Here is a 23,095-nt window from a genome sequence, read left to right on the forward strand (position 1 = left end):
TTGAGAAGGTGGTGGTGAGCAGTGTTCTTGAACTGCTGCAGTCTGTGTGGTGAAGGTTCTTTCACAGTGCTGTTAGGAAGGGAGTTCCAGGATTTGACCCAGCAACGATGAAGGAACGGCGATATATTTCCAAGTCGGGATGGTGTGTGACTTGGAGGGGAACGTGCAGGTAGTGGTGTTCCCATGTGCCTGCTGCCCTTGTCCTTCTAGGTGGTAGGGGTCGCGGGTCTGTGAGGTGCTGTCGAAGAAGCCTTGGCGAGTTGCTGCAGTGTATCCTGTGTACACATTGCAGCCACGGTGCGCCGGCAGTGAAGGGGGTGAATGTTTAAGGTGGTGGATGGGGTGCCAATCAAGTGGGCTGCTTTGTCCTGGATGGTGTCGAGCTTCTTGAGTGTTGTTGGAGCTGCACTCATGCAGGCAAGTGGAGAGTATTCCATCACACTCCTGACTTATGCCTTATTGATGATGGAAAGGCTTTGGGGAGTCACTCGCCACAGAATACCCAGCCTCTGACCTGTTCTTGTAGCCATAGTATTTATGTGGCTGGTCCAGTTAAGTTTCTGGTCAATGGTGACCCCCAGGATGTTGATGGTGGGGGATTCAGCGATGGTAATGCCATTGAATGTCAAGGGGAGGTGGTTAGACTCTCTCTTGTTGGAGATGGTCATTGCCTGGCACTTGTCTGGCGCGAATGTTACTTGCCACTTATGAGCCCAAGCCTGGATGTCGTCCAGGTCTTGCTGCGTGCGGGCATGGACTGCTTCATTATCTGAGGGGTTGCGAATGGAACTGAACACTATGCAATCATCAGCGAACAACCCTATTTCTGACCTGGAGGGAAGGTCTTTGATGAAGCAGCTGAAGATGGTTGGGCCTAGAACAGTGCCCTGAGGAACTCCTGCAGCAAAATGTCCTGGGACTGAGATGATTGGCCTCCACAACCACTACCATCTTCCTTTGTGCTAGGTACAACTCCAGCCACTGGAGAGTTTTCCCCCTGATTCCCATTGACTTCAATTTTACACGGGCTCCTTGGTGCCACACTCGGTCAAATGCTGCCTTGATTTCAAGGGCAATCGCTCACTTCGCCTCTGGAATTCAGCTCTTTTGTACATGTTTGAACCAAGGCTGTAATGAGGTCTGGAGCCGAGTGGTCCTGGCAGAACCCAAACTGAGCATCGGTGAGCATGTTATTGGTGAGTAAGTGCCACTTGATAGCACTGTTGACAACACCTTCCATCATTTTGCTGATGATTGAGATTAGACTGATGGGGCGGTAATTGGCCGGATTGGATTGGTCCTGCTTTTTGTAGACCTGGGCAATTTTCCACATTGTCGGGTAGATGCCAGTGTTGTAGCTGTACTGGAACAGCTTGGCTAGAGGTGCGGCTAGTTCCGGAGCACAAGTCTTCAGCACTATAGCTGGGATGTTGTCGGGCCCATGACATTTGCTGCATCCAGTGCACTCAGCCTTTTATTGATATCACGTGGAGTGAACCAAATTGGCTGAAGACTGGCTTCTGTGATGTTGGGTATATCGGGAGGAGGCCGAGTTGGATCATCTACTTGGCACTTCTGGCTGCAGATGGTTGCAAATGCTTCAGCCTTGTCTTTTGCACTCACATGCTGGACCCTGCCATCATTGAGAATGGGGATGTTTACAGAGCCTCCTCCTCCCTTTAATCGTTTAATTGTCCATCATCATTCACGACTGGATGTTGCAGGACTGCAGAGCTTTGATCTGATCCGTTGGTTATGGAATCACTTAGCTCTGTCGATAGCAGAGAATCTTTCAAAGTTCTCTAAATTCAGGAACTGTCCCTCTGGATTGGAAAATTGCACATGTCACTCTGCTTTTTAAGAAAGGAGAGAGAGGGAAACCGGGGAATTATAGACCAATTTGCCTAACATCTGATGTGGGGAAAATGCTGGAGTCTACAATTAAGGATAGGGAGACTGAACACCTCGAGAATTTTCAGTTAATCAGAGAGAGCCAGCATGGATTTGTGAAAGGTAGGTCGTGCCTGACAAACCTGATTGAATTCTTTGAAGAGGTGAGTAAAGTAGTGGACAAGGGAATGTCAATGGACGTTATCTATATGGACTTCCAGAGGCATTTGATAAAGTCCCACATAAGAGACTGTTAGCTAAGATAGAAGCCCATGGAATCGAGGGAACAGTACGGACTTGGTTAGGAAATTGGCTGAGCGAAAGGCGACAGAGAGTAGGGATAATGGGTAAGTACTCACATTGGCAGGATATGACTAGTGGAGTCCCGCAGGGATCTGTCTTGGGGCCTCAATTATTCACAATATTTATTAACGACTTAGATGAAGGCATAGAAAGTCTCTTATCTAAGTTTGCCGATGACACATGGAATTCAACGTAGACAAATGTGAGGTCATCCACTTTGGATCAAAAAAGGGTAGAACAGGGTACTATCTAAATGGTAAAAAGTTTAAAAACAGTGGATGTCCAAAGGGACTTAGGGGTTCAGGTACATCGATCATTGAAGTGTCATGAACAGGTGCAGAAAATAATCAATAAGGCAAATGGAATGCTGGCCTTGAGATCTAGAGGACTGGAGTACAAGGGGGCAGAAGTTATGCTGCAGCTATACAAAACCCTGGATAAACCGCACCTGGAGTACTGTGAGCAGTTCTGGGCACCGCACCTTCGGAAGGACATATTGGCCTTGGAGTAAGTGCAGCGTAGGTTTACTAGAATGATACCCGGACTTCAAGGGTTAAGTTACGAGGAGCGATTACACAAATTGGGGTTGTATTCTCTAGAGTTTAGAAGGTTAAGGGGTGATCTGATAGAAGTTTATAAGATATTAAGCGGAACAGATAGGGTGGATAGAGAGAAACTATTTCCGCTGGTTGGGGATTTTAGGAGTGGGGGGCACAGTCTAAAAATTAGAGCCAGAACTTTCAGGAGCGAGATTAGAAAACATTTCTACACACAAAGGGTGGTAGAAGTTTGGAACTCTCTTCCGCAAATGGCATTTGATACTAGCTCACTTGCTAAATTTAAATCTGAGATGGATAGCTTTTTGGCAACCAAAGGTATTAAGGGATATGGGTCAAAGGCAGGTATATGGAGCTAGATCACGGATCAGCCATGATCTTATCAAACGGCGGAGCAGGCACAAGGGGCTGAATGGCCTACTCCTGTTCCTATGTTCCGCTGTTTAGCACGCATGTAGTCCTGTGTTGTAGCTTCACCAGGTTGGCACCTCATTTTTAGATATGCCTGGTGCTGCTCCTGGCATGCTTTTCTACACTCCTCATTGAACCAGGGTTGATCCCAGGCTTGTTGGTAATGGTAGAGTGAGGAATATGCTGGGCCATGAGGTTTACAGATTGCGCTGGAATACAATTCTACTGCTGCTGATGGCCCACAGCGCCTCATGGCTGCCCAGTTTTGAGCTGCTAGATCTGTTCTGAATCAATTCTATTTAGCATGGTGGTAGTGCCACACAACACGTTGGACGGTGTCCTCAGTGTGAAGACGGGACTTTGTCTCCACAAGGACTGTGCGGTGGTCACTCCTACCAATACTGTCATGGACAGATGCATCTGCGACAGGTAGATTGGTGAGGACGAGGTCAAGTAGGTTATTCCCTTGTGTTGGTTTGCTCACCACCTGCTGCAGGCCCAGTCTGGCAGCTATGTCCTTCAGGACTCGGCCAGCTCGTTCAGTAGTGGTGCTACCGAGCCACTCTTGGTGATGGACATTGTATTCTGGGTGGGGGACTCCATTCTGTGCCCTTGCTACTTATGGAGGAGGACTGATTCATCAGCTGAGAGAGGGCAGTAGGAGTAATCAGCAGAAGGTTTCCTTGCCCATGTTTGACCTGATGCCATGAGATTTCATGGGGTCCAGAGTCAATGTTGAGGACTCCCAGGGCCACTTCCTCCTGACTGTATAATCACTGTACCGCCATCTCTGTTGGGTCTGTCCTGCTGGTGGGACAAGACATACCCAGGGATGGTAATGGAAGAGTCTGGGATGTTGGCTGAAAGGTATGATTCTGTGAGTATGTCTGTGTCAGGCTGTTGCTTGACTAGTCTGTGGGATAACTCTCCCAATTTTGGCATAAGTCCCCATATGTTAGTGAGGAGGACTTTGCAGGGTCGACTGGGCTTGGTTTGCCTTTGTCGTGTGCGGTGCCTAGTGGTCCGATGCCGGGTGGTCTGTCCGGTTTTATTCCTATTATGACTTTTTTTAGTGAGATTTTGCAACTGAGTGGCTTGCTCGGCCATTTCAGAGGGCAATTAAGAATTAACCACATAGCTGTGGGTCTGGAGTCACATATAGGCCAGACCAGGTAAGGACAGCAGGTTTCCTTCCCTAGAGGATATTAGTGAACCAGGTGGGTTTACCAGAAAGTTACTACCCTATAAACCACTTCTCAAATAAGTGATTTGTGTAATCGTATTAAAGTATGTTTACAATGTATCCTAAATGAGAACTTCATCTTACAGAATCTACAAGACATGGATGAGCGAAGAATTGTCAAGTTAAGTGAGTGTTACAGAGGATTTGCAGAAGCTGAGCGTAGAGTTGTTCCAATTATTAATAAATGTTTGGATGGAATGATCAGCGCTGCAAAATCTGTGGATGATCGCAAAGTAAGTATTGTAGAGAGCTACAAAGAAAAAGTACATGAAACAACTAAAATCTGTCCCATCATTTCAATGTCAGTTAATAGCACAGCAAGTTTAGTGTTGAGAAGCCTGACCTGGAGTGATCTACCCTCCAGGATGCAGGACGATTTTTAAAACCAGTAGCTCGTACAGTGGGGCTGGGGGATGAAGAGAAAATCTAGCAGAAAATATAAATTACATAATATAAAATTGCTTTTAAAATCTTACACCTGTCAAAGTGAGTGTCATTTATAAACCCCTTTTTAAATTACATATTGTGACAGATCTATCTCCTGCCGTAGACAGCGAGATTTATAGAGTCTGACTTTTTAATTAATTTTATCTACCTGTGCTGTCACAATGAGAAAAGTGGGCTAATTTTTTTCCAGTTTAGCAATAAATGAACGAAAATAAATTTGCAGGCAGAGGATCCTAATCTTAGACACTGAAAAGGAACAAAAGTCCATGTTCTGTTTTATTTAATGAAGAGAAATTATAAAATGAGCTTTTAATCAAAGATTCTGTACCCTATAATAATTAGTGGCAAATCAAGCTTTGTTCTGTCATGTATAATTTTAAAAATCTGGTAATTTGCATTGAATCTGGATTTTGGTTTTTTTTTGCTTGTAAGAAATGTAAAGATCTGCAGTTGTAAGAAAGAAATGCTGAAGATGTATGCATTATGCTTTTCCCTGAGGGTCTGGTGGTAGCTCTCCCAGTGTGTCAGTTGGTAAAAGCAGCGTGCAGCAAACCAGAGGGTTCCAATTTCCGATACCTGGTCCGTGCTGAGTTAGCTGGCTTCAGCCAGGTCAGCAGTAGGGGTATTCCAATTTGCCTCAGTGTCCCTCAGGGTTCCTGCACCTAATCATTAACCAGTGGACACTGCATGACATATGTGGACGTTGTGTGAGAACTGGGTCAGGATTGGGTTTGGCTCCGATGCCCCCATGGTAGAAAAGGCTGGCTACACACGTGAAGAATGGCCACTTGAGTGTAATGTAGCCTGTGGAATTGTCTCCCAAAAGGATGCAATGCCTTCAGGAATGAAGAAAGTTGGTAAAGAGAGCAAAGAAATGTGTGCTATTAGAAATGTACTTAATTTCAACTGTTTTCTTCACAGGACTCTCTGATAGTGGTAGAATCCTTTAAATCGGGTTTTGAACCTCCCGGAGACTTTCCATTTGAAGACTTCAGCCAGAATATTTATAGGACAGTATCAGACGGCAGTCTGAGTGCACAAAAACAAGAGATGAGAGGAGACCAGAAGTACACAACAGGAAAAAGCAAAGGAAAACTATGGCTTTTTGGAAAGAAAAACAAGGTAAAGTAGTGTTTCCTTTTTTTTGGAGCAAACAGTTTGTATAATTGTAGCACAGTAATCTATCTGAAACCAAAAACAAAATTGTCACTACTTTATTTATGTTTACCCCACTATTTAAGAAGGGAGCAAAGGAGAAACCAGGTAACTACAAACTTGTCAGTTTAACATCTATTGTGGGGAAGTTTCAGGAATCAATCATCAGAAACAGAGGAACTGAGCACTTGGACAAGTATCAGCTGATCAAAGAGAGTCAGCATAGATTTGTGATGGGTGGGTCATGTCTGACTAATCTAGTTGAATTTTTTGAGGAGGTCACTAGCACAGTGGATAGGGGAATGTCTATGGATGTTGTCTATATGGACTTCCAGAAGGCATTTATTAAGATTCCACACAAGAGATTATTAACAAAAATGAGAGCACACAATTTAAAAAAAAATTCATTCTCAGGATGTGAGCATCACCAGCAAGGCCAGCATTTATTGCCTATCCCTAGTTGTCCTGAGATGGTAATGGGCGGGGGGGGGGGGGGGGCAGCGCCTTGAACAGCCACAAGCAGTTTGATACAACTGAGTGGCTTGCTAAGCAACTTCAGAGGGCAAGTCAGCCGCATTGGTGTAGGGCTGGAGTTACATATAGGCCAGACTGGGTAAGGCTATTAATGAACCAGTTGGGTTTTTATGACAATCCGGCAGCTTCATGGTCACTTTTACTGATACCAGCTTTTATTTCCAGAATTTTCAAATTGCTATGGTGGGATTTGCACCCACATTCTCTGGATTATTAGTACAGGCCTCTGGATTATTAGTGCTGTACACTACACCACAGTAGTTCTTGTAAGAGGTAACCTTGTGACATGGGATGGTAATTGATTGGGAGGTAGGAGACAGAGAATAGGGATAAAGGGAATGTTCTCTGATTGGCAGGATGTGACAAGTGGTGTTCCCCAGAAATCTGTACTGGGGCCTCAGCTTATCATCATATATATTAATGACTTCGATAAAGGAATAGAGAGTTATATATCCAAGTTTGCAGATGACATTAAGTTAGAAGGCACAGTAAGTTGTGTAGATGGGAGCAGGAAGTTACAAAGGGACATAGACAACTAACTGGGTGAAACTATGGCAGATGGAGTTCAATGTGGGGAAGTATGGGGTCATCCACTTTGGATCTGAGATAGACAAATCAGTGTATGTTCTTAATGGTGAGAGACTAGGCACTGTGGAGGAGCAAAATGTGCATAAATCATTAAAAGCTAGTGCACAGGTATAAAAAATAATCACAAAGGCCAATGGAATGCTGGCCTTTATCTCAAGGGGCTTGGAATACAAATGTGAGGAAGTGATGCTTCAATTGTATAGAGCTTTGGTCAGACTCCATCTGTAATACTGCATTCAGTTTGGGCACCACACCTCAGGAAATATGTATATTTTTTTTATTCGTTCATGGGATGTGGGCGTCGCTGGCGAGGCCAGCATTTATTGCCCATCCCTGATTGCCCTTGAGAAGGTGGTGGAGAGCCGCCTTCTTGAACCGCTGCAGTCCGTGTGGTGAAGGTTCTCCCATAGTGCTGTTAGGAAGGGAGTTCCAAGATTTTGACCCAGCGACGATGAAGGAACGTCAGGATGGTGTGTGACTTGGAGGGGAACGTGCAGGTGGTGTTGTTCCCATGTGCCTGCTGTTCTTGTCCTTCTAGGTGGTAGAGGTCGCGGGTTTGGGAGGTGCTGTCGAAGAAGCCTTGGCGAGTTGCTGCAGTGCATCCTGTGGATGGTACACACTGCAGCCAATGTGCGCCGATGGTGAAGGGAGTGAATGTTTAGGGTGGTAGATGGGGTGCCAATCAAGCGGGCTGCTTTGTCCTGGCTGGTGTCAAGCTTCTTGAGTGTTGTTGGAGCTGCACTCATCCAGGCAAGTGGAGAGTACTCCATCACACTCCTAACTTGTGCCTTGTAGATGGTGGAAAGGCTTTGGGGAGTCAGGAGGTGAGTCACTCGTTGCAGAATACCCAGTCTCTGACCTGCCCTTGTAGCCACAGTTTTTAAATGGCTGGTCCAGTTAAGTTTCTGGTCAGTAGTGATCCCCAGGATGTTGATGGTGGGGGATTCGGCGATGGTAATGCCGTTGCATGTCAAGGGGAGGTGGTTAGACTCTCTCTTGTTGGAGATGGTCTTTGCCTGGCACTTGTCTGGCACGAATGTTACTTGCCACTTATGAGCCCAAGCCTGGATGTTGTCTAGGTCTTGCTGCATGCTGGCCTTGGGGGTGGGTTAGATGCAGATTCACCAGAATGATACCAGGGCTTAATGGGTTGAATAAACTTGGTTTGTATTTCCTTGAGTTTAGAAGGTTGAAGGGTGATCTAATCAAAGTGTTTGAAATGATAGTGATTCGATTGGATAGATACAGAGAAATGGTTTCCTCTGGTGGGGGAATCCAGAATATTAGAGCTAGGCCATTTAGGATTGAAATAGGGAAGCACTTTTTCACACAAAGGGTAGTGGAAATCTGGAACTCTCTTCCTCCAAAAGGCTGTGGAAACTGGGTTAATTTAAATTTTCAAGACTGAGATTGATAGCATTTTGTTAGGTAAGAGTATCAAGGGATATGGCGCAGTGGTGGGTAAATAAGAACCTTTCACATTGAAAATAATAGAAGTAATTCTGATCTATAACATTCTCTTGTTTTGTGTACATTTAAGTGGTGCATATTCCTGCTATCGATAATTTATTGTTGGTACTCACAATTACTTTTTTGCTAAAACTAATGACAATTTCACCCCTAAAGTAGATTGATTTTATCTATATTTTACTAAAACGTTTATTTTCTTTGTAACAGTAATCATATCAGTTTGCACTTCAACCTGTTTGTAGTTTCACTTGTGATGTTCCAACATGCATTGTTCCTATCTGTATGCTGACACACATGATATAGCATAAATGCCAGAGTGTGTTAAGATGTACAGGCTGATTGCTTCATGAGATCAAGACAACGCATGTGCACGAAGTAAAGGTAGTTTTTTCCCCCTTTAGATTCAGTAACATATGACACTTCTGTGGCCTGTTGATTTTTCCTGTTATTTGATAAAGTGGGTGCTGGTAAGATTTGGGGAAATGGGAGTCCCTTTTTATTTTTGCCTTCTATTTTCATTGTCACTTTATGCACATCCCACTTCAGTTGACCACTGATGACAAATCATAAATCTAAGTACAGATGAGGGACACCATTCAGACCATCTAGTTTATCCTTCCATCGGAACCTATGATCCTCTGGCACATGTTGTTGCACATAACTTCTGAGCAAAATGCCTAACTCAATACTGTGAGCACCTAGAACCTTTTTTCTTGTGCCTATGTCTTCATTTTGATTTAAGTACAACTTTCGTTAAGTTTGTAGTTCATTTTTTAATGTTTTTTGTTTTTACGTTAGCTGCCATTCCCTCACCTCTCCCCTACCAATTCTTGCTCATCCTCTGTTCCTTATGGGCCCCAGTCTCCCAGGTTTTCCAGGGATCCACTGTCTTACTGTATGAATGAGCTAAAGACAGTGAAACCCAGAATTCCTTCTTTCAAGGATTTCAAAAGGGGGGTAAGTTGGTTTATTTTGAACATAAAGTTTGCAGCTGTTTGAATTGTAGCATGTGGCTGATAGATGTGCAGGTTTCTACAAGGGCTTCCATGGTTAGTTCAACAGGTAAATAAAAACAGTATGGCCAGTGGTCAATACTTACCACTACCTGCTGTGCCACATTTAGATATTGCTAGTCCAAAAAAACGTCCTTGGGACTATGTTAGGGTTGTGACCTTTTAGCCTCAAATTGCAACAGCGTTCATTTGCATTTATAATTGACACGTGCAGTGAAATGCAAGTAACTTCTGATTTCACTGCTAACCATAAAAGCCCTATTTTATTTATGACTCGTTGGTTTCAAATGCTAAAGCGAGTTAAGTGTGATTCTACAGTGATTTTGTCTTATGCATCTTTGTATTTTATGAAGAAATAATAATAATAATGGAATTGCATGATTTGTGCAGAAATGTTCACAATATGCTTTCCTGAGTACAGAACATAGATGGAGAATAACACTACGTATAACACATAGACATTTGCATTATTTAATTCACTGTTAATTTAGATGTAATATGCCTTATCCCTTACCTCTCGACTTGTGCTGTGAATGGTAGCAGAAGTTTTTTGACCATCATATATTCCTGTTCTGCTCATGTGCTGCAGAGCATTATCACCAAACTCACCAAAATTCATAATGGCTCAATATCTTGCTGTGGCCTTCACCAGATGGGTTACGGCAGTTCAAAAAGATTGACAGATTAGTCTTTCTTTTTCTCTTTTTGTGTGTGTGTACTCCATCTCTGTAGCAGTCTATAGGGATATGAGTGTCTGATCATCCCAGACAAGGAATCATTTATCAGAGGTAGAAGAAGAAAAAATATTTTTTATGTCAAAATAATATTGCTCCTGTTATGTTTTCCTGGTTAACGTTACAATTGTGACACATGAGTCGAAGAGACCTCTGTATTTAGTGCATTTTATTGTGATAGCTACTGTCCAACAGCTGCCTTCACTGAAGGTATATTTAAAGGGAAAGAAGAACTGTTTTACTTGCTGTATGTAACTACATGGTAAGAGGCTGTGTAATGAAAGCTTGCATGTGGTTTTGAAATGTGCAGTGCTGAATTTTGTGGCATTTAAAGTTGCAGCATCCCTTTCTAAGTGATCCAATCTGGACAATATTTCCAACCTCTATAAACAATAACATGTATGTGCGCTGTATCAGGGATTTGAAGGTCGGTATTTTAATTGAAGTACAGGTCTTTTTCTTCAGCTGGCCTGTCCTAGTTCAGTACATGTAAGAATATGTAATTGCTGTTTCATAATATTGTTGTAGATATTGAGGAAAATGTTTACAAGTGTTCAGAAGATGCAAAAACTGGAGATTTTTTAAAAATATAGCCACTGTTGGCCTAAGCTGTTACTTCATTGGTTATTCTGAAACCAGCTTGTTTTGCAAAAGTACCAATTTTACTGAACTATTCTCAAAGTTGAAAGTCAGCATTTAGTGAATCTGAATGTTGTATTTGTTTCCATTACGGTCAAATTAAAGATGGCCTACAATTCAAGCCAGAACCCTGTTATAAAGTAAATATATTTAGCTTGGAAGATTGATTTTGGCCGGATTTGAATTTATTTTTAAAATGGGAGGGAAATCAAAAGAACTGTCAGTGTTTGGATGTTGCAGTTCTCTTTTCATGTAAAGTGACAAAGAATCTCTGAATTTCTTTACTCTTTTTAATACCACTTTTCTGCCCTCCCATCCTCTCCTGAATTCCTACAGAGAGTAGGAATAGATGGGCAGGCTGTTACTAGTGGGGTGCTGCAAGGATCAGTGCTTGGGCCTCAGCTATTTACAATCTATATTAATGGCTTAGATGAAGGGACCGAGTGTAATGTATCCAGGTTTGCTGACGATACAAAGCTTGTTGGGAAAGTAAGCTGTGAGGACACAAAGAGTCTGCAAAGGGATATAGAGAGGTTAAGTGAGTGGGCAAGATGGTGGCAGATGAAGTATGATGTGGGGAAATGAGAGGTTACTCACTCTGGCAGGAAGAATAGAAAAACAGAATATTTTTTAAATGGTGAGAAACTATTAAATCTTGGGCAGAGGGATTTGGGTGTCCTTGTACATGAAACACAGAAAGTTAATATGCAGGTACAGCAAGCAATTAGGAAGGCAAATGGTATGTTGGCTTTTATTGCAAGGGGGGTTGGAGTACAAGAATGAGGAAGTCTTGCTGCAATTGTACAGGGCTTTGGTGAGACCACACCTGTGACTGTTTTGGTCTCCTTACCTAAGGAAGGATATACTTGCCTTAGAGGCAGTGCAACGAAGGTTCACTAGATTGATTCCTGGGATGGGAGGGTTGTCCTGTGAGGAAAGATTGAGTAGAATGGGCCTATCCTCTCAGGAGTTTAGAAGAATGAGAGGTGATCTTATTGAAATATATAAGATTTTGAGAGGGCTTGACAGGGTAGATGCTGAGCGGCTATTTCCCCTGGCTGGAGAGTCCAGGACTAGGGGACATAGTTTCAGGATAAGGGGTTGGCCATTTAGAACTGAGATGAGGAGAAATTTCTTCACTCAGAAGGCTGTAAATCTTTGGAATTCTCTACCCCAGAGGACTGTAGATGCTCAATCGTTGAGTATATTCAAGGCTAGATCGATAGATTTTTGGACTCTAAGGGAGTCAAGGGATATGGGATCAGGCGGGAAAGTGGAGTTGAGGTCGAAGATCAGCCATGATCTTATTGAATGGTGGAGCAAGTTTGAGGGGCCGTATGGCCTACTCCTGCACCTATTTCTTACGTTCCTATGTTATGTTCTGAAGGAGTGTGTACAGTTTGGTGTGTACCAGGTGCCCTCTGGTGCCTTTTTAAAAACTTCAATCTCAGAATATCGGCCTTGCTGGTAAGGCTGGCATTTATTGCCCATCTTAATTGCCCTGAGAAGGTGGTGGTAGGCCTCCTTCTTGAGCCACTGCAGTTAGGTGGTGAAGGTGATCCCACAATGCTGTTTGGTAGGGAGTTCCAGGATTTTGACCCAGCGACGATGAAGGAATATATCCAAGTCAGGAGGGAATCTTGGCATTGATTGTGTTCCCATGCACATGCTGCCTTTGTCCTTTTGGGCGATGGAAGTCGCCAGTTTAGGAGATACTTCTGAAGATGCCTTGATGAGTTCCTGCAGTGCATCCTATGAACATGCTGCAGCCACAATACACCAGGGGTTTATGTTTGGGCTAGTGGATAAAGTGGTGATCAAATGGACTATGTTGTCCTGGATAGTGTAGAGTTTCTTGAGTGTTGTTGCAACTGCACCCATCTAGGCAAATGGAGAGTATTCCATCATATTCCATCATGTGCCTTTTAGGTGGTGGAGAGGCTTTGTTGAATCAGGAGGTGAGCCACATGCCACAGAATACTGAGCCTCTGACCTGCTGTAGTAGCCATGCCATTTATGTGGTTGTTTTAGTTGAGTTTCTGGTCATTAGTGACCCAGGTTGTCGCTGGTGGGACCCAGTGACTGTAATACCGTTGAATGTCAAGGGTAGGTGGTTAGGCGCTCTCTTGTAGATGGTCGTTGTCTGGCACGAATGCTGCTTGCCACTTCTCAGCCCAAGCCTGGTTGTTGTCCAGTTCTTGTATGCGGGCATGGACTGCTTCATTACCTGAGGAATTGGGAATGGAATGGAACATCAGCGAACTGCCTCACTTCTGACCTTATGATGGAGGGAAAGTCTTTGATGAAGCAGCTGAAGATAGTTGGGCCTAGGTCACTGCCCTGAGGAACTGCTGCAGCAATGTCCTGGGGCTGAGATAATTGGCCTCCAACAACCACAGCCATCTTCCTTTGTACCAGGTATGACTCCAGCCACTAGAGAGCTTTTCCCCCGATCCCCAACTGGACATTATTCATGTGAGACTTGGCATGATTGTCAGCAAGCTGTTCAATTGCAGAGGAGGTGGGCCACTACAGATGAACCCTGTCGCCCAGCATCCACATATCTAGCAAGACTGTTAGAAGTATACATATGATTAGGTAAATCAGCAACCCTGATTTATTTTCTGCTCCCTAATCCAGGGAAACCGAGGCCCCTATCAATATCCTGGCTGAGATCAGCTAACTTGCCACAAAACCAGGGGTCGAATGCGAGACCTTCTGGTTCTGTATAAAAGTACGGCCAATTTGCTTTCATTCAAACTTTAATGCAGTATGTTTTGATTGTGTGGAGAAACTGGACTGTTCAAGTCACATAGGGATGCAGCAGCTTAAATGCATTTGATGCTATTTATACACCTGTGCGGTACTATAGTTGGTGTAAGTGTAGAACATTTGTAATGATTCCTTTCTCTTTTCATATGAACTGTGAAGCTTTCAATAAAGCTGGTAAGCGTCACTTTGAATCAAAGGTTTCTCTTTAACATCTGTTGTTCTTTTTGTGGAAGTGTTTATGGTTGAAGTGTCTTTTGAACAAGTTAAGCTTGATTGATTTGTTTTTCTAATCTGTTCATTTTAAAGCAATATTCGGTAAAGCTTATACCTGAAACTCACAAGCTCGTTTGTTAATTCTACATCAATTTGCTGGTAGTGTGTTTGTTGAAGTGTCTTGCTTTCCTTCTTTTAAAAACTTAACGGAGTAAATTTTCAGATTGCCGCCGTCCAGGCAATGGGAATGAAAACTGGTCGGTTTCTATAATGGGCAGCCGATCTGCAGTGCTCGTTTTATGGCAGGACAGCAAGTTGAAAATTTACCCCAAAGTGTTCCCTGACCCCATCCTCATCCCCGTTGCCAAGCATGTTGAAAAGCTCTGATGCATTTGATGGATGTTGCTTGATGGATAGTGCAAAGTATGTATGTGTGTTTAAAAACTGTGACTCTTAAAATGCATTTTCATTCTTTCCCCTTCTTCCTCCCCACCCCCATCATTCATCACTGATATCACTTATTAGCATTGAATTCCTATTAGCTGGTGTGTGTGGGTGGGGAGAACAGTGAATCTGAGCTTCGGTACTTTTCCTGGTTCCCTTCACTGCTGCTTTATGGTCAGCTGACAGAAGTTTGAGTAGGGCACAATGGATGCTGGCATTTCTGTCTTTACTCTCCTACCCCCTTCCTCCAGGATAAAACAAAACTTTTTGCATGTGAGATGGCATCTAGCACCCTGGCCAAAAACTGTGGAAAACTTCAATGAAAGTAAACCAATGCAAATGAGCGCTTCAGGACTCAAACCTATGTCATTCTGATTGGGAGTCAAGTATGTTGTCCCAGATACATATGCAGTAGTAGTCTGGGAACATCTGCATAGCTCACAAAACGTTTTGTTTCATTGTTCCAATTAAAAAATGTGTGCATAGATTTTACATTATTGGCCAAAAAGACTTTTGTCCTTCCTAGCCCCCCTACCTCTCAGAACTGCAACTAAAGTAATCAGACTTGCATTTTGTGTCTTCAGTTTACCTCTTATCTCTTTCTCTCCCTCCCACCCCGTACTGCATCAACATCCTCAACGGTTTTTGAGTATACTTGGAACTGTAGAGTAGGTTTAAGCTTTGCACTGGATGTCACTGCTTCTGTATTTATACAAGGCATTCAGCACCATTAAGCACACAGTAACCATTGGTTAAATCTTTGTTTCAGGGAACTGCGTCAGAAGATTTTAGTCACCTGCCACCAGAACAGCGGCGCAAGAAACTGCAACAAAGGATTGATGAACTAAACAAGGAATTACAGAAAGAAATGGACCAAAGGTCTGAGGCCACTATGTTGCACTTATCTGGGAGATATTAGAGTAATGAAAATTGTAAATCACATGTATAATTTTGAATGATTGAATCTGATTCAAAACAATGAACAAAACATCCAGACAAACCATAAACAAAACAGTCAATGCAGTATTGATGAGGTTGAATGGTAGTTTAAAAAATCTTATTTTGAGCTGTAATAATTAATGCCAGAATATGAAGCTGTACACTACAGATTACTGATAAGTTTACTTTTAAGGTTAAAAACACACAGCCCAGAAGTGGCTTTGCATAATTCTGACTATTTGAGCTGACACTATTCGTGACAAGCTAAAGTGGCAGGAACCTCAATATTTTTTATTCTGTAAGAACATATGAAGTAAAAAAAAATTACTATTTTAGGATGTGATGGGTAAAAGGAGTAATTTTACTTTTCAAAATTCATTTTAAAAGTGAGTTAACTTTATTTTATAATCTGAGTGAACATACAAGCTTCCATGATGGCTAGTAGGTAAAGGCACTGCCTAGTGAAGAACTAGGTCATATTGACCACAGTGTCTCACATTTGCTCCCTGTCATGTGCTGAATTAGGTTATGTCCACTGAGGCAGCAGTTAGGATGTTACAGTCGGACTCAGTGCCCCTGGGCTGGGAGGTGAAAATCAGCTGAGATTTCTGCTTTTGATTTGCTATTTAGTGATCCCTGCTGGAAAATGAGTGAATGTCAGTTGAAGACAGGATTAGGTTTAGCATTAATGACCTGTGTGGTTAAATAGTCTGCCTGTATACTCGCACATGAAAAATAACCACCCGAGTAAGGTACTAGCGGACTGCTGGTGCCTGTGGAATTGTAGCCTAGCAAAAGTCCTCTGTCAGGGGAGAAAATAGGCAGGAAGAATTTATTAGCTAGGGAATTCAATGGGTTGAGTTCATAAATGTAGAGACCATGCACATCATTGAAAGGAATGAGCTTGATTGACCATATTGCCGTTTCTTATTCCAGGCATGATATAATTATTGTTCTTTATATTCAGACTTAACTCCAGAAATTAAGCAAAGAATTGGTACAACAGCAACCTCCACCATAGCTGAACTACATAATAGAGGATACCACAAAATGACCTGTCGTCTTAGTTATCAGGCATTACTGAATGAACCCAATTGGAAATAGAGATGCCAGTTTGGCGGAGCTGTTTCGGCCTTTGCTTATAGCTCCTAGCAAGTACATTTCACTGCAAGAGTGACCCATGTATGTGGAGTAGGACAAATGTTAAAAAAAAACCAGATTATTCACCAGAGAAATAGTAGCCCAAGTGCTCTTCCAGGGTGGTAGGAGTCCATGTAGGCGTAAATGACATAGGGAGAAATAAAATCAGTTGTTTTCAGAAAAGGTAAGTAATTCAGATTTAAGTACAACTCAATGTAACTGAAAGCTAGACTGAAGGAGGGAACAAAAACTGAGTGAGCTTTTAGATTGCTGAGAAAGGAGGGATCTAGCAAATACCAGCTTAATTTTTAGCCAATTGAAAATTCAGTTTGCCTTTATAATTTTGGAAATTGTATCCATTCATTTCCCACAGCTAAACCAATGAATGCTTCTTTCCTTGTTAGACTAGAAACATACTGCTCTAGGAAGCAGTCCTGATGTATTCTATACACCGTTCCCCACTTTGACTACATGCATTATCTTTATTCCAATCTATCTTGGGGGTATTTAAAATCACTCATTGTTATTGCCCTGTTGTTCTTACCTATGTCTCTGAAATGTCTACAGATCACACTTTCATTTACATCCCTCCACTGGTGACCTGTAATGCACGCTAAAAATTGTACCATTTCTCTTCCTATTTCTTAATTGTATCCACATGGATTCTGTCTTAACACAAGTCTGTAGGGCATCCTTACACTCTTAAGTGTTATGATAGAATCCTTCATTAATACTGCTACCTCAACACTTTTTGTATCTTCCTATCTCACCTGTAAATGTTAGAACTGGAATATTAAGTTCTCAGCCCTCTCCAAACTTAAGCCATGTTTCCTTTAAAGCTACTGTATTATAGCCCTGCATAGTTATTAATGCTTATAACACTTCAATTTTGTTTCAAGTGATTTGTGCATTCATATACATACCACTCAATCCTCATTCCAATTTTTTTAGAATGTTAACCCTTATTCTTTTTGTTGGTTTTCTCATTTAATTTTTTGATATCCTTTGTGCTTTTAACCTACCTCATAGCCTCTTTGCTTCCCTTTCTCCCTGATAGTATTTTGTCACTATTTCAGCTAAGCCTTCTGCTTCTATTCCAATAACCTTGTTAATCCTGTTCTCCGTCTCTAGTCTCAAACCTAGAGTTTCCCCATCCACTGCCATGTTAGTTTAAATCCACTGCCATGTTAGTTTAAATCCTCTCCCACTACTGCATTTACATTCTCCACAAGGATAATGGTGCCGTTTCGTTTCAGGTGAAGGCCATCCTTTCGGCAGAGCCTTCGTTTGTTCCAGAAATCGCCCCATTGCCCCAAGAATGTGAACCCGTCCCTCCCGCACCCGCCCTGCAGCCATGTGTTGATCGTCCTAATCTTCCTCTCCTCAACCTGTCCAGGGCCTAGCACAAGAAGCAATCCAAAGATTTTGAGGCCTTGTTTTTCAGTGTAGTGCCTAACTCCCTAAATTTCCTCTAAGACTTCACACGTACTTCAACTTGTGCAATTGGTTTCAACAAGCATAAGGGGAAACATTTCAACATTTTAACTTTGGTTAAATATTTTTATAAAGTACTAATTAAAAATCCAATTTTAGTGTTCTTTGTACCACACCCAATTGAATGATTCATTCAGCAATTCAACTGAAACAAAAATAGACACATTTAACTAACAGGCTGGTTATACTACAGTTTACATAGATATGAGCTGTGTAACATAGCTCAGGAATGAAGTCGATCACATTCTAACAAGGTATGCGAGGCTGCCTTAAGGTAATGGTTTTGCACCACTTTGGCTTCACATCAGCTCTAGTATGACTGCAACTGGTGCCAAGTAAATTTAAAACATTTCCCAGCTAATTGTTTGCATCACCTGGTGACTTTTTAAATTTCATTTTTAACCTCCTTAATGTTGGCAAAGTGCCGACTGGTCCTTCAAATCTTGCTATATAAAAAAAAGCCAAGTATTTGGATGCCAGTGAGCTCCATGTTACCTGCCCAGAGAGTGAAACTGACAGCTTAATATTGCTCTAAGCTGGTACCTGTAGGATAATGGCACTGTGAAACATATTATATACAAAATCAATTAGACTTTAATAGACTGACTGTTGTGGCTAGATGACGTTTGGCATGGGTTTTGATAAAATTGGAAAATCCATTTTTAGACAATCTGTGGCTTTCTCAAAATATTTTAATCTGTTCATTCTACATGCTGCACTAAAGTAATACCTAGTATTAAAAGAGAGGCATAAGTGGTGGGGTGGGAACAAAATAAGACATACTGACTTCATCCTGCCTTGACTACAGATATTCCCGGATTCTTAATGAGCAGCACTTTAATCTATTCAGGAAACAGGTACCATTGCTATGTTTGCATATTTGTTGAATTAGCCTAGGCAGATGCTGTGTAACAGTTTAAAACTTCACTGACTAAATTAAGAATGCATCATTAGCAATGGGGCTTCTTTAACAATTTGAAACACTGAATTAATTTATATGGATTGTCTGTATTAAGTTACATAGATTTTGGGTTTTGGCAAAATATGATTTGGAAGTTTAAAGGTTATTCTAACATCAGAAATAAAAATGGGACAGTTGCCGACCTACCTATATTTAGTGCATTTTGCATGAAATAACCAGATAACTCAGGATTATATTTTTATTTCTCCAGAGATGCCTTAAATAAAATGAAAGGTGTTTATGAACAAAATCCCCAGATGGGTGATTCTGTTAGTTTGCATCCAAAGATATCTGAAACCATGAGCAACATAGACAAACTACGTCATGAGATTCAAAAGAATGAGGTAATTCAAAGCAATACATTTATTGTGCAAAAGATATTGGTGGTGTGCATTCCTCACATTTTTAAGAATTGGGAATGCTGGGAACTGTGTGACACATCTAACTTTGTTGATTTGTATTTGAATACTAATGTGCCAATTCAGCTTGAAGACATTGCATGGTATAGCACTAAGCCATGTAGACATGAAATCCCAGATTTGATTCCTGGCCAGAGCTGAGTTAGCTGATCTCCGACTTGGTAGTTGGGGAGTTACAATTGACCTCAGTGACACTGGACTAGGGAGGGGAAAACAGCAAAGGTTCTTTCTGCTGATTGTTAGCCAGTGACCATGCTCAAAAGTGCAAGTGTTTCAACATTGGGTGAGGACAGGATTGGACTCAATTAAGATTGCCCTGTTTGGATCAAATAGTCTCTAACATTCACTGTCTCTGCTCACAAATGAAGTATGGCCACTTGGGTGAGCTATTGGAGGGCTACTGGTATCAGTGAAACCATACAAGTGTAAGTGCTTTTAGGAGAGACGGGCAGGAAATGGGGGTGGGAGGTATTGAAGTCAAATTAACCATTCATCCAACAGACATTTAAGTAGATTTCTAGTTCCAGGGGCTATCATTCAGCACCATAGAACAGGGGAGCATTCAGGATCAAGCCCCACTCTGTTCAATTCCTGATCTAACCTGCATTAAATGAGGCATGAACCAGCAGCTGTAGTATTTTTCTGCTGTGTATTGGGGGTGGGGGTGGGGGGGGGGGGGTGCGGGACGGGATGCGGCAGCGGCAGAGGGAGTTGAGCTAAGAGGGAAAATAAGAGAGAGTGATGTAGTCCCTGGCACCCGTTAATGTCTGATTATAAGGGGCACTCTGGGACTAAACTGTGCATCTGCCATCTGGGTTGCTGGGTATTGGGCCAAGCAGACAAAGAAAAGAAGCAGAATTACAGAAAGAAGGTGTGGAGAGCAGGAATTAAAATGTTGTGTTAAGCCACTAGCGTGTGATTCCCATATAAAAATGAATGCACTGGAAGCTGTGCACACTTGCAGATATGTGTCGGTCAATTCAGATTTCTCACCTGAATTTAAAACGCTGTTTGATTTTGACCTACACCCAAAGCACTAAATTCTCTTTAAGGTGTTAGTATGCTCTGTGCATTTTGGAAGCTATTTAATTTTGTGTGTTTGTAAACAGATTTTTAAAAGGCACCTTCACATTTAACATTTGAAAATGTTTTGAGCTGTGTGATTTGGATTAAAAGTCCATAAAATAACTAAAGAAGAAAAATGCCACCTTTGTACTGTCATGAAGACTAATGGGGAAGTAAAGTCCAGGGGAGTATTTTTAGTTACACTACTCCCCTTTTTATAGAAGAAAATAATAGTTTTGCCATAAATTTCAATTTGCTTGTTGACATGGAGATCTTCTAGTACGGCCTCCCTCCCTGCCAGGTCACTCTGGTGATGTCAATTACGTGGAGTGCCTGGAGCAATTCCAATGTGAACAGTGTGGGAGTGTCGTCAAACTGGCCTGAGAGCTGCTCCATAGACGCTTGGCCCCAGGAAACCACACAACAAGCTGCAAAATCTGCGTAGCAGCATTTCCTTTTCATATCAAACCAGATCAAAACTGCAGATACAAATGGCAAACTGGTTATAGGCAGGGCGAGCGAAATTAGCACAAAATTGCAGGGCAGTTGTGGGAAAATGACCAAAAATTACAGGCATTTGTGAGAAAATGTTACTGTAGGTGTGAGTCAGTCCCAGTCAGTTTTTTCCCTCACTGGCACTTCAATTATAATCAGGAGTGTGTTTTAAAGTGCTGGTATTGTGCCTCTTTCTGTGGAACTGTGAAGGAGTTAGCTACTGCTGTAACAGCTGGCTTTATAGTGAGTAAGCGCTCAGCTATAAACCAGCATGGTTTAGAATTAGTCTGAATTAAAGAGCCATTGAATTGAGTAAGACTAAGTGTGTGCTGAGTCTTTTGCTTCTCCCAGGAGATTGCCTGGCTTGCTGATGGGGGTGGGGGGTGGTCATGGTGTGTATAAGTTGTACCATGACAGTTTTGGACAGGCTTGATAAAACCAGCTGATTTTTTCCTGTCTGTTGTTTTTGTATGTTCAAGTTTATAGAACCTGCTGAATCCTGCTGTAGTTTGTTTTCCAGTTGGTATGCACTCCACTCTGCACACTGGCTCTTTAGTTCAGACTCTAATTTTAAACAGTGCTAGCGAATGATTGTAAAGCTGCTGATTATCGTTCCAGCTAGAAACTTGCTTTACTGTTAGGCAGGGCAGAGTAAAACAGAACACTGGCATTTTAAAACCATGCTCCTGATTAAAATTAAAGTGCCAATGAGTAGAGAAACTGACTGAGGAACCTGCAAAGTAATGGGATTTGTCTCAAGGTGTTCCATTCACAACAAGTTACTTGCCCTAGGTTTAGGCAATCTAGATTATTTGCCTTGGAACTTTGAATACCTGTCGGAGGAGGAGGAGGAGGACGGGGTGGGGGGTCTTCCATTATTGCAGATAATTGAGGTTCTACTCTAGAAGATATTTTGAGACAGAGTGGGCTAAAGTATTCATTTATTTAATTGAAACTTTGTACTGTTGTGCTGTGTGTTATAAAGAACCAGTTGATTCTTTTTATTATGACCTATATGGGCAGTGTTAAAGTAGACTCTTGTGAACAAAAGCCATAATGAGTTGATTTGACTATAAAGCTGATAATACGCCAATCTCTTTAAGACATGGCTCTTTGAGGTTGAAAACAGAACAAGTGGAAGAGGAGACAGGCGGTTAAGTGGTGGTGGTATGTTTGAACGTCCTACTGAAGCTAACCATCATGGAACACCTGGAAGAGAGAGGTATGCATTCAACCAGTGTGGTTGTTAATGGGGTTGGAACATCATTCACAATTTAATGGACTTTAACTAGTTTCAGTCAAATGGTTTTTAAAAGAAATTAGTATTGAATTTAATTTACAGACTTAAAATTCACATGCTTTAGTTACATTGATTTTTAGCAGTATATGCTGAATAGAGTACTTTTCTTTCTTTTGCACTATTCTGCAAACTAGTCAACTAGTCAGTTGAAAAAACAAGTATTTGAACAAGAAATTGTACAGTAAAGCACTACATTGACTCCAGTTACAAGCTTTTGGTAAGTGTTCTCCAAGTCAGCAGAAGCTGGATAATCAAAACTGCATTAAAGAAAGAATCACACGGCACCGAAGAACATCAGATTTAAAACTTGTAACACAGTGGTTAATATCTGGTAGATTTCTTGTAACATTCAAGCAGTCTGTTAGCATATTAAAGCATCTGCCCCAGCTTTAGCATGGAGCACATATTGTGGCATAAATGCAGGGTACACTACATCCCAATGATAGTGAAATAAAACCTGTTATCATCTTGCTGCAATTTGCATAGATTTTGGGAGCTTGTTCTGTGTCAGCTGTGATGCTCATTGCTGGTGTAAACATACTGTGCCAAAAAGTATTAGAATGATCACTATGGACTGTATTTGTTATAAAGAGTAACATTTTTGGGAGTATGTTACAAGATAGTAACACATTGATAATGTCAATTAGCTGCCAAATATTTGTTCTTGTAGTTTGACATCATCTGACCCCTTTGCTTTGTAACACTCCAAACCTACATGTTGTCCTTTATTTAAGTTATGTCACTGGAGAATAATCAAACTTTTTAGACTCTGTAAACGGCATAACATTTAAAACCAATAATAATGTTGAGCGCCTCAAAGCTCAACTGGTTGAGCCATACTGACCAGGAAAGTCTCAGGTTTGATCGCT

The 23,095-nt window shown here is 41.8% G+C and overlaps 1 protein-coding gene across 3 annotated transcripts in view; it reads left to right on the forward strand.

Annotated features, from left to right (window-relative positions):
* Positions 1–23,095, forward strand: part of fnbp1l (formin binding protein 1-like) — a 155,704-nt gene that overhangs the window by 112,049 nt on the left and 20,560 nt on the right. For 2 of the 3 annotated variants that reach the window (XM_067989941.1, XM_067989943.1), the window contains exons 8-12: positions 4,491–4,637; positions 5,773–5,973; positions 15,183–15,292; positions 19,159–19,291; positions 22,030–22,148. In XM_067989941.1, coding sequence (XP_067846042.1) covers positions 4,491–4,637; positions 5,773–5,973; positions 15,183–15,292; positions 19,159–19,291; positions 22,030–22,148 — 710 coding nt within the window. Of the gene's footprint in view, positions 1–4,490; positions 4,638–5,772; positions 5,974–9,396; positions 9,556–13,915; positions 13,931–15,182; positions 15,293–19,158; positions 19,292–22,029; positions 22,149–23,095 lie in introns of all 3 variants that reach the window. The other variant, XM_067989944.1, reaches the window with a different exon arrangement.

Source organism: Heptranchias perlo, chromosome 9, assembly GCF_035084215.1.
Source record: "Heptranchias perlo isolate sHepPer1 chromosome 9, sHepPer1.hap1, whole genome shotgun sequence".
NCBI classification, from domain to species: domain Eukaryota; kingdom Metazoa; phylum Chordata; class Chondrichthyes; order Hexanchiformes; family Hexanchidae; genus Heptranchias; species Heptranchias perlo.